Below are 12,178 nucleotides of genomic sequence, written 5' to 3'. Positions count from 1 at the left end.
CTATTTTTATTTTGAAATAGGGTCTTGCGAGGTTCACGAGAGACTTACTATTGCTGATGCTGTCCCTGAACCTGCAGTCCTACTGTTTCAGACTCCCAAGTACTGGAATTACAGGCACGTGCCATCATGCTCGGCTTTACTGTCCTTATCTTAATGTATCATTTCTTCTCTGGGCCTCTTTCTTGATGTTTTATCTTACAATTCTCAATCTTTCTAATTTCCATTTCTTTCTCTTTTCCATTCTCAAAATCTCTCTTTCCTTCCTCCCTAGTATATGTATTTGCATAGTATTTCTAGAGAACTTGCCAATATCTGAGTGGTTTCTTAGAGGATTTTCTTTAGATAAGAAGACTTCTTTCAGGTTAACTGCTTTGTAAGCCACCTCAGAAAAGACTATCTTAGCACTCATCATAGAAATACAGTCTGTCAAGGCTGAGACAGGAGGATCACACGTTCGAGGCCAGCCTCAGCTACTTAGTGAGACCCTCCACAACTTAAGGGGACCCTGTTTCAAGATAAAGAATAAAAAATCAAGCTAGGGATGTAGCTTGGAGGTAGACTGCCTCTGGGCTCAATCCCCAGTACTGGAAAAAAAAAAAACAACAACAAAAAAACAAAAAAACACCACAACAAAAATACTGTCAGCCCACTTACCTGGAATTTTGACACATTTTCTCTTAATTCCATAATGGCCTTTAAGGACTGTGCTTCAAAATTAATTTCTTCAGAATTTGTGTTTAAAATATACCCTTAGGCCAGGTGTGGTGGTGCAATCCTATAATCTCAGTTCCTGTGAGACTGAGATAGGAGGATCGCAGGTTTGAAGCCAACTCAGCAACAAAGAGAGGCCGTCAGCCTCGTAGTTAAGACCACCTTGTTTCCAAATAATAAATAAAATAGGGCTGGGGGTGTAGCTCGGAGGTAAAATGCCCCAGGTTCAATCCCTAAATCCCAAGCACCACCACAAAACAAACAAACAACAAACTGTGGTGTGTGTGTGTGTGTGTGTGTGTGTGTGTGTGTGTGCGCGCGCGCATGCGCACACACACTCCGATTGAGGAAATTTTTTTGCGTGTGTGTGGTAGTGCTAGGGATTAAGGATTGAATTTGATGTATTCTATCTCTGAGACTATACCCCCAGTCTTTTCTGTTCTTTTATTTGAAACAGGGTCTCACTAGATTGGGGAGGGCATCACTAGGTTGATGAGACTAGTCGTAAATCTGTGATCCTCTGTCTCAGCCTCCCGAGTTCTGGGAGTACAGGTGTGTGCCACCATGCCCAGCCTGAAGGATTCTTTTTAGTCTTATATTTGATGAAATTATGATATTTTGGCCACACTTTATACCTGGAACGTGATATTCATAAATATTTATTGATTGACTAGATATTGGTTTGATTAACAATAAGAAAACAAAACACAGATGAGCTCTCCAGATTCTCCCTTGAGCCAGATTCTCAGGCAAATACTGAAAGGCCCCTCACTGTAGCAATGGAAGCCGGTGGGCGAGCCGGGTGCGTCAGTATGCACCAGTCGTCCCAGCGCCTCAGGAAGCTCACGTGGGAGGGTCCCTGGAGCCCAGGAGTTGGAGGCCAGCCTGGACAGCATAGCAAGATTCCACCACAAACAAGCAAGGAAACAAGCAAACAGCGTGCAGACTTGGGGTCAAGCATACATTTATTAGTTGTATGGCATGAATGGTGCTGAGTGTATTTTCTAACCTCTTTAAGCCAGTTTCATTTTTTTAAAGATATACAGCAACAGATAAATGTATTAGAAAATTATGGGGTATACACACAGTGGAATTCTGCTCAGCAATAAAGAACAAAATAACATCATTTGCAGGAAAATGAATGGGCCTGGAGGATGTTATGTTGAGATTAGCCAGTCGTAGAACATGAAGGGTCAGATGTCTTTTCTCATATGTGGAAGCTACGGAGTATTTGGGATATCAGAGGGGCATCTGGTAATGGAGGAAAAGCCCCAGTGGAGCCAGGGAGGTGGCCTAGGGGAAGGGAGAGGGAGGAACGATGAAGGAAATGTCACTTCCACTGACATTATCTATACAGGTAAGAATGCCCAGGTCAGTCTCAGTAGCCTGTGTGGGGAGGCGGGGCGCGTGGAAGGAGCGGGGGATGCAGGCTTTCTCCATGTGTGTCGCCGTCACTCATTTAGAGGATGTCGGTAGGTTATGTCAGCAGTGATATTTCATATCGGGGTCTATGACATCTGCAGATTTTGTGTGAATTTCCTTGCTAATGCTTACATCGTAAGAGCCAGTATTAAGAAAGAAATTGTCCCTATAACATGACTAAGCAGAATTTATAATAAAACAAAACAAACAAGGCTAATTGGTTAGCTCTTGCATTTGGACTCAAGAATCTCAGAAAGGAAGGCAGCTAGAGGTTTGGGCATGGGTCCTGTTGTCTCAGCGTCTCTTGAGAACTGCAGACCGTTTGTTTGTGTTCTGATTACATAAACAGAAGGCTCAGGAAGGGAGAGTTTCTTCTCTGATGGGCTTATAGCCGGCAGCTCCTGAGGGCTCACTGGAGGGGCTCTGAGTCTCATGGGCTCATCCAGGGGACTTTGAGCAATCCCGCCTCTGCTGGAGAGAAGAGACAAAGCAGTTGTTTTGTTGCTCTTGTTATTGTTGTTATTTCTGTTCTCCTCCCCAGCAGGACACATTATTAGGCAACATGACAGGCACAGAGCCCACCTCTGAGACAGTAGCTGTCATTGGAGCCCTGAACACTTGGCACTGTTTGCATCTCAGGAATCCAGCACGGCCCTCATTCATCCCCCAGTCTCCAGAGGGCTCAGGAGAACCTGCAGGAAGAAGGACCAGGGGAGCGTGCTGAGCTCCCCTGCTCTGCTGTCCAGCATCTCCCTGATGTCATCTGGGTTTCTGTGCTGCGGCAGAAGTGGGGAGGGAGGACCTGGAAAATCCTGTGACTGCGAGTAACACTCCAAGGTGTGGAGACGCTGCGCAGAGCTGGTTTGGGAGCCGTGGGGCTGATGGGGTCCAAGAAGTGGCTGGGAGTCTCAGTGGGGCTCATTAGGAACCATCTGAAGGCAGGGTCTTCTAGGGCACACACCACCGATGCAGATCATCATGGGAAATATATATTGCAGTACTGGGGACGGAACCCTGGGAAATTCTACCTCCGAGCTACACCCCCAGCCCTATATTTTTATTCTTTATTTTGAAACAGGGTCTCACTGACTTGCAAAGGACCTCACTAAGTAGCTGAGGCTGGCCAAAAACCGTGATCCTGCTGTCTCAGCCTCCCAAATGCTGGGATTACAAGTGTGCGCTATCACGCCCGGCTGGGAAATATTTTTATTTTGGGTTTCTTTTTTGAAATGGGAGGGACTCAGAGACTGTCCTCTTCTGGGAAGACAGAGCCTCTCTAGGGCAAATTTCCTAGAAACGACTGCCTCTTCCCAGAGAATGGGAATACTTGCTGCCAAATGCATTCTCATTTTTACTTAAACTTCTTTCATGCACTAGACACAGGAGACTTGGGAATTTCATATCAAGCCATGGTGAAATGTACAGGCCACCGAGTCCTTCGTGGTACACTGCTGACCTGCTGGCTGTAATTCATAAACTTAAGGGAAGATCGTGCACACTTACTACATATGGAGAACATGCTTACCTGTGCTCTTTAGGGATCAAAAAAAGTACTCCTGATCATAGAAAAAGCCTAGTGCATAGAAGCTGATCCATAGACATCAGAATCTCTTCTTTATTTCTCCTTTCAACACCCAGATCAACTGCAGCTAATGTAAATAAAATTTCTGTGAACTCTTGTAAGGACTATAATTTTAGAGCATGTTTCTTAAGTGTTACTTAGCATATAAACGTCATTTATAAGAACCCATTTTATGATAAAATGGAGAACATTTGAACTAAGACTAGGTGAATATAAAATTTCATGATGCTAAACTACCTAGAATTTAGAAAAAGCAGTGCCTGAAATTATGTGCTTTCTGTTGTATATCAAGTTGAGGCAGTGCCTACTTCTGCTAATTGTCAGAAGGAAAAATAAAGTGTATAAAATAAAAACAACACAGCTGGGCATGGTGGCTCATGCTTGTAATCCCAGCATTTAATCCCATCATGAGACAGGAGGATCATAGTTCACTAACAGCCTCAGCTACTTAGTGAGGCCCTTTGCAACTCAGTGAGACCCAGTTTTAAAATAAAGAATAAAAAATAGAGCCGGGGTGTTGCTTGGAGGTAGAATGCCTCTGGATTCCATCCCCAGTACCGCAACAAGGATAAAAAATAAGAAAAACAATAAACAACACAAAAGAAACAGATCTTAAACGCAGTGAAGATGCTCATAAATGTATACACTATTTGCAGACATGCCGAACTAGAAAACTACTGTCCAGAAGGAATAAGTAGCCTGAAAATCATTGTGCACAATAGAATATAGAACCAATTTCTATATTAGTCAACACATCAGAAATATTGAATATAAGCTCAAAGTTGAGGACATAAAATGAAAAAATTAGGAGATAATTTACAATTAAGTATAACATTCGGGAAGAACACACAAATTAAAAGTGAGGAAAATTCCATAAAAACATAAACATCAGTAGCTATCACTCAAATTTAATCTATATTCTGTTAAAAGTAAACAGAGATTACTTTTATCCCCACAATGTATGTTATTTGAAAATATTAAAAGAGGCACAAAGCTATTGAAAGCACTCGGCACACTGATAACATAACACTAATTTTATAAAGAGCATTTATTTATAAGCTAGCACCAATTACTTGATTTCACTGGATACTGCTCACTTTTATGGGTTAAGAATTTGACCATAGGATTGTGTAGGGTGTAACACAGAAAAAACACAGAGTAAAGGGTATGGATGTAATTATTACTCGAAGTAAATTATCATCAGAAAGATTTGAGAAGAACGGCTACTGCCATTAGGAGAAACAACTGGGGCACTGGGGGAATGCATGGGCAGGAGAGCAGAAGAGGATGTCCCGTGTAGAGGGGGAAGGCGGTCATGTTCTAAGTTGTATATCCTGAGTAATTATGCGCTACAGGGAAGTTCATTTGGAATCGTAGAACCAGGCAAGACAGAGGCAGCGCTGGGAGCTTGTGCTGAGGGTTCACCCGCTTCACTGCTGCTGTCATCTTAGCTCTAAAACACAGGGGCTCTGCTTCCTTGGGCACAGTTGACTCTGGACATAACCTGAGCAGGGAGGCTGCACTTTTTAGACTCTCACATTCGGGTGGGGTCACATTTTTTACCACTAGACGATGAGCAGAAGGAATGTGCGTGGCCTCTCCGGTCGCAGTGGATGTGAAATGGGAATTCTGAGTCAGAGCGGGTCAGGGAGGAGCACAGGTCACCCCCAGGGGCTTGTGACTGCCACCTGCAGGGGGGAGTGACGTGTGGGATTGAGCCATTAACTGGGAGCTCTGACAGGCTCTCCAGGTAGGCAGGGTCAGATGGAATTGAATTAGAGGATGCCCAACTGGTATCCGCGGGAGAGTTGATTGCTTGTGTGTTACACCCTTATGTGTCCAGTGTCAGAATGTCCTGTTCAGTGACCACATAAGTGTTAAGAGTAGAAAAACACCTTTAGGTTTTTTCAACCTCTGACAGAATCTACCATCCTGGCTGCCAGCTAGTGCTCCAGAGACCAAACCACCCCGTGCTTAAATAGAACACTCCTCAGCCAGGCGTGGTGGCGCACACTTGTAATCCCCGCGCTTGGGAGGATGAGACAGGAGGATTGTGCAGGTTCGAAGCCAGCCTCGCTGACTTAAGAGACCCTGTTTCCAAATAAAATATAAAATAGGTCTGGGAGTGTAGCCCGGAGGTAGAAGGCCCCTGGTTTCCATCCCCAGTACCACCAAAACAAACAAACAAAAAAATAGAACACTTCTCTTGATCCCACAAATTGACAGAATTTGAAATATTAAACATTAAATAGAGATAACAGGCCAAACCAACCAACAAACAAAAACAACCAGAACCAAAGTGGCAAATCAAAGTGAGTCAGTACTACAATCAAAGTTTATCAAGGACGCAAAGAAAAGCTGCGTATGGTGGCACATACTTGTAATCCCAGTACTTAGGAGGCTGAGACAGGAGGCCAGGTTCAAGACCAGCCTCGGCAATGTAGTGAGACTCTTAGCAATCTAGAAAGACCCTGCTTGAAAACGTAGGCCCCCTTTATGTAGAGAGAGAGAGAGAGAAAGAAAGAGGAGGAGCACCTTGGTTCTGGGTCACAGCTGAAATAAATCTCCATGCTTCATGAAACCAACTTGTATTTCAACCTCTTTATGCTCTTGTTTTTCTAAATGTCTCCTGCATTGTGTGACTCTGCACATAGGAGGATCCTCCAGGGTAACCAGCTTCTCACACAAGAGCTCTGGATCACCTCGCACTTCACTGCACAGAGAACAGAGAGCTCAGTCTGACACACTACATCACAGGGAACGCGGAGACGTCACTGAGGCACTCTAATGAAATTCTCCTTTACTCAGCACATCCTACCTTTGCATGGTTATCTTGGATTTCTTCAGTAACTCCTGCACATCGATACACTGCTGTCATCGTTGTAGTTTACTGTAGTTTACTAGAGTGGAATTGGGACCCAGACTGTGTAAATGGAATTAAAGCATGTGCTGCCCTGTAGTGTGTGTGTGTGTGTGTGTGTGTGTGTGTGTGTGTGTGTGTGTGTACACAAATAAGAATGATCACAGGGACTTCCTCATGGATTGATAATGATGACTTAATGAAATGAGCCACGTAAAGTGTCATCAATATGTCCTGATTAACATTGTAAGTGATTAAATAAACTTTCTTTTAGTATAAAACTGAACCTATTTTGTTTTTTGCTTTTATTTCATAACCTTGCCTTCGTATCTCCATTTACACACAGGCATTAAGTCAAATGTGTGTTTATCTGTAAATGAAATGAACATATTTTTTTCTTCTGAACTGAGTTCATATTGCTCAAATGGTGAAATTGAGAAAGACTCAATTTGGGAGTTGAGTTGAGAAAGACTCAATTTGTGGCCAACTTAATCTTAGGGTAGGTTAAAATAGGGATTTTTTAAAAAAGATGGTGGAGTAGCTCATAGGTGAAATAAGTATGGGTTCTATTCCTAATGCCTAAACAAAACAAAACAAAGATCTCAGGGATTTTATAGGTAACACCCTGAGAAGTCAAAGAAACTGTATGGGACTCCTCTCTAATCACTGTTTCAAGTACACTGAAATAAGCAAGTCGAAACAGCCCAAATAAATCAAACATCATGCCTGGAGAGCGTGCTAGGTGCATAAGCTCTGGTCTGATTTCCTATTTCAGTAATAATACCCTCTAAGTAGGGACATGATGTTCATATAGATTAACTAAGGTAGATGTGCTCATGTAAATTACTAGAAAATTGCTTGTAGACACTTTCTCTATATACATGTAATTCAAAGCCCAACCTGCCGAGTTTCCAAACAATCCTAAAACAACACAAATGCTTCCATCTGATACCCATTGTCAGCCTATTTTAGAGAGAAATGTCCAGCGTTATGCTTTTATTAGCTACTAACTAAACCAGTTTACTCAAAAATTAAAAAAATATTTTGTGTCTTAGTTAGCATTCTCACTGCTATCATCTCAAAAACTGATCAAACAATTTATAGGAAGGGAGATTTATTTGTTCATGGTTTTCCTTGGAGATTTTGAGATTTAGTCCATGTGAGGCTGGGGGCTGAGGATCTCAGGACATGGTCGCTGGAAGCAGAGTTAGGGAGAATCCAAGGCTTCTCTCTCACATCCTGGGGAATAGAAACAAGAGGGCAAGTAAGGGGAGAAAGAATCATATATAATCCCCGAGGCCACACCCTCAAGAACCCACCTTTTCCAACCACACTCTACCAGTCCAAGCTACCATCCAAACAGAATGTATTTATCCGCCATGGGGTTTACAGCCCTCATCATTCTATTACATCAACTCCAAACACCAATTTATTAGTTTAGGGGTCATTCTATATCTAACAGTAACATTCTGCCCCTGACTCCTGAGGAGCGCATGTCCACTTCAGAATGCAAAATGCATTTAGTCCATCTCTAAGAAGTGCTAAAGTCTTAACAGTTCCAGCATTGCTGAAAAGTTCCAAAGTCTAAAATCTGCTGTGAGATTCAAGGTGAACTCTTTGCTGTGAGCTCCTATAAAAAAAAAATAAAAATTTCAGAGTAAACATTGTCATTCCAAAGGGGAAAAATAAGACCGTAGGGAAAAGGAATGGGAACAAAAGAGTATTGAAATATAGCAGGGCAAGCATTTAATCCTGTAGCTCCATTTCTGACATTCGAAGCGCATGGTGGTGAGATGTGATCTCCAAGGGGCCTTGGGTGCCCCACCCCTAAGGCCTGGTTGATTGTTAATTGGCAGTGTATTGGCTCTGCCATTCTGGCTCCATGGCTCACAGTCTGTATCCTTTCCTAGTGGTTGTTCCATGTTTTTGGCATTTCTAAATTGCGGGTTTCTTTTCCCACAGTCTTGGCTTTGCCCTCACATCTTCATGAATTGCCCCATTTTGGGTCTGCTTTCAGGGATTCTGACCCTGCCACACATTGTCTGGCTTCCCAGGCCTTCCTGTGAAATCTGGTGGGAGGTCTCCAAGACCCCGTTTTCTAGCAAAGTCACTATTATGTGAGTGTTGAGATGGAACACCAGGAGAAAAGGTAGTTATGCCCTTTTCACTCATTTGTGAATGATGCTCATTGTTTCTACTGTAGTTTTTTTCTTTTACCTCCTCTACTCTTGTTTTAAATTTGTTCCTTCACTCATTATATAAACTATCTCCCTTATATGTGCCAATATTTTTCATATATGATTTCTTAATATCATGAAGCCTGAATACTAAATATCTGGGTGGTCTTGGATGGGGCAGGCAGAGGTGTGAGAATGGACAAGTACTCTGGGTTTGGGGATCACTGCCTCTAGCTGCAGTGTTTTTTTCTCCTCAAATATAATGATATATGCAGCTACTGAGTTTATACAGTTAGGTAACAGACGTTGATGGAATGTGACTACAAAAAAATAAAATAACTGTTAATTTCACAGATACTCAGTGAGAAATTAAAATATCATATGTGACACAACCTATGTAGAGTTAATGAATTCTACACATATATGTTTTTTTTCTGCAAAGGAAGAAAGTGATCTTTTGCTTTTCAGACAGATAAATGAAAAGATTAAGAAACTTTTCTGGATTTAGGTAGTATATTGGCAGCAAGAGTCCAGAAACTTAAATTATAGAATAGAGGTAGAGTAACAAAAATAGCATGGTATGGCTATGAAAACAGATATATAGACAACTGTGAGTAGAATAAAAAATGTAGAGACAAATCCATACAAATACACCCATCTGATTCTTGACAAATATGTCAAAAAGCATGCTGTTGGAAAAAAAAAAACTGTCTCTTAAACAAATGGTGCTGAGAAAACTGTATATCCATATGTATAAGAATGAAATTAGATGCTTATATCTCACCCTGCACAAAAGTCAATTCAAAGTGGATAAAAGACCTAGAAATTAGATGGGAAACTTTATAACTGCTCGAAGAAAGAATAGGATTGATACAGGTGCAAGGAGGACGTTTTTACTATCACCCCTGTATCTCAGGGAATAAAAGAAACAATAGATGGGAAGAGGCCAAATCAAAAGGCTTCTGCACTGGTAAGAAAATAAAAGCATGGAGAGGGAGCCTATAGAACAGGAGAACATCTTTGTCAGCTACTCTTCTGACAGAGGAATAATATCTAGAATATACAAAGAACTCAAAAAACAATACCAAAAAGTCAGCCTAATCAATAATGGGAGAATATAAAACCGATATTTCTGCAAAGAAGAAATACAAATGGCTAAAACACATGTGAAAAAATGTTCCATATCCTTAACAATCAGGGACATGCAAATCAAAACTATGTTGAGATTTCACTTTACCACAGTTAGAACAGTAATCATCAAGAATAAAAATAAATGCTGTTAAGGATGTGGAGGAAAAGGAATGCTTATATGTTATTGGTGGGACTGCAAATTCATACAACCATTGTGGAAATCAAAATGGAGGTTCCACAAAAGATTAGAAATTGAACCATGATATGCCCAGTTAAAACATTACTCAATATTTATCAAAAAGAATGAAAGCCATAATGTTATAGGCACGCATGAATGTATGTTTATGGCAGCATGATTCCTAATAGCCAAGTTATAACTCACCCCACTTTTCTGTCAACAGATGAATGAATAAAGAAAATGTGGTATATATACAAAATGAAGTCCTACTCATCCATAAAGAAGAACAAAATTACTTCATTTGCTGGTAAAAGGATGGAACTGGAGAATATCATGTTGGGTGAAATGATCTAAAATCAGAAAGTCATTACTTGTATTTTGTATCTTATATGTAGAAAGTATAGAGAATAAAGACTCAAACAGCAACCTTGAAAAATAGTAGGGAAACCAGTCAAGTAGAGGAAGAGGGTCAGTAGGGAAGGAAAAGGAAAGAGGAGGTACTGAGAATGAAGTTGATCAAATACAAAATGTTATGTGCAAGTACGAGTATATCACAATGAATCCTGAGGTTTGTGTATAGTTATAATATACTAATAAAGAATAGTACAAAATTTCAGGAGACTGTTAAGGCCTGTGATTCAAAGGTCACCCTAAGAGAGAATGGCTTTCTTTGTACAGCATCCTTCTCATGGCTGCCTTGACTTCTGCATTCCTTAGGCTATAGACCAAAGGGTTCAGCATGGGGTTGAAAAAACTGTAAAATAGGAAAAGGATCTTCTGCTGCTCCTCAGGGTGGCGGGACTTGGGGGCCATGTATGTTACGATGGCACTGCCAAAGAAGAGCCCCACCACGCAGAGGTGGGAGGAGCAGGTGGAGAAGGCCTTGCTGCGGCCCTCCCCTGACTGGATCCTCAGGATCACAAGCAGGATGCGTGCATAGGAGACGAGAATCAAGCAGACGGGCCCCACCAGGATGAGCACACCACTCACAAAGATGACAACTTTGTTGAGCCTCGTGTCAGCACAGGCCAGCTTGAGGACAGACAGGATCTCACAGAAGAAGTGGTTGATCTCATAAGATCCACAGAAGGGCAGCCTCAGCATAAGGCTCACATGGACCAGAGACAGGAGGGAGCCACACACCCAGGAAGTGACAACCAGGGTTATGCAAACTCTCCAGCCCATGATGGTAGTATATCGGAGGGGGTGGCAGATGGCCACATAGCGATCATAGGACATCAATACCAATAGAAGACATTCTGTGTGTGCAAAACTCAGAAAGAGAAAGGTCTGCGTCATGCAGCCAGCGAAGGAGATGGGCTTGGCTGGGTCCAGGAGGTTCAGCAGCATCTGGGGCACCGTGTTGCAGGCGTAGGCCATGTCGACGATGGCCAGGTGGGAGAGGAAGAAGTACATGGGGGTGTGCAGTCTGGAGTCCAGGCAGATGAGCCCAAAGATGGTCCCGTTCCCCAGCAGGGTGAAGGTGTAGAACAGGGAGAAGAGCCCAAAGAGGAGAATCTGCATGTGTGGGCCAAGAGAAAACCCTAGCAGGATGAACTCTGTGACCAGTGTCTGATTTTCCTCCATTTCCCTGTGAGAGAATCATATAGTTATATGACACAATTATCTTTTAAAACTTTTATATTATTCATTATTTTATAGATTTTAGATATGTGGAAAATTACCACTAATACTGTTAAGAACTGATTCAAAAGTAAATATGGCAATGAAATATTTTGTGCTAATTTTTATTTTTATATTTATTTATTTATTTATTTATTTATTTATTTATTTATTTATTTTGGTGGTACTGGGGTTCCTGGAAGCCCTTCTACCTCTGGGCTACACTCCCAGACCTATTTTATATCTTTTATTTGGAAACAGGGTCTCTTAAACCAGCGCAGCTGACTTTGAACCTGCGCGATCCTCCTGTCTCCGCCTCCCAAGCGTGGGGATTACTGGCGTGCGCCACCACGCCCGGCACCTTGTGCTAATTTTTAAAATTAAGTGCCCATCCAAATGCTAATTTTACAAGATTAATCCAGCCAAATTTTACAAGAGAAATATGGTGCCTATTGCTTTTACCTATAGCTATTGATTCTGATGTAATCAGAAAC

General features: G+C 41.9%; 1 protein-coding gene across 1 annotated transcript; it reads right to left on the bottom strand.

Moving 5' to 3' along the window:
- Positions 1-10,706: 10,706 nt before the first annotated feature.
- Positions 10,707-11,648, bottom strand: LOC308266898 (olfactory receptor 2A1/2A42-like; the record flags this gene model as incomplete). The annotated part of the gene is made up of 1 exon (XM_080701278.1): positions 10,707-11,648. One exon carries the CDS (start codon positions 11,646-11,648, stop codon positions 10,707-10,709), a length of 942 nt encoding a protein of 313 aa, XP_080557404.1.
- Positions 11,649-12,178: the final 530 nt, after the last annotated feature.

The sequence above is a fragment of the Muscardinus avellanarius genome (assembly GCF_963383645.1).
Source record: "Muscardinus avellanarius genome assembly, chromosome: 9".
NCBI classification, from domain to species: domain Eukaryota; kingdom Metazoa; phylum Chordata; class Mammalia; order Rodentia; family Gliridae; genus Muscardinus; species Muscardinus avellanarius.
Note: the sequence above shows the minus strand (reverse complement) of the source record. Positions and strands in the feature narration are given on the sequence as shown.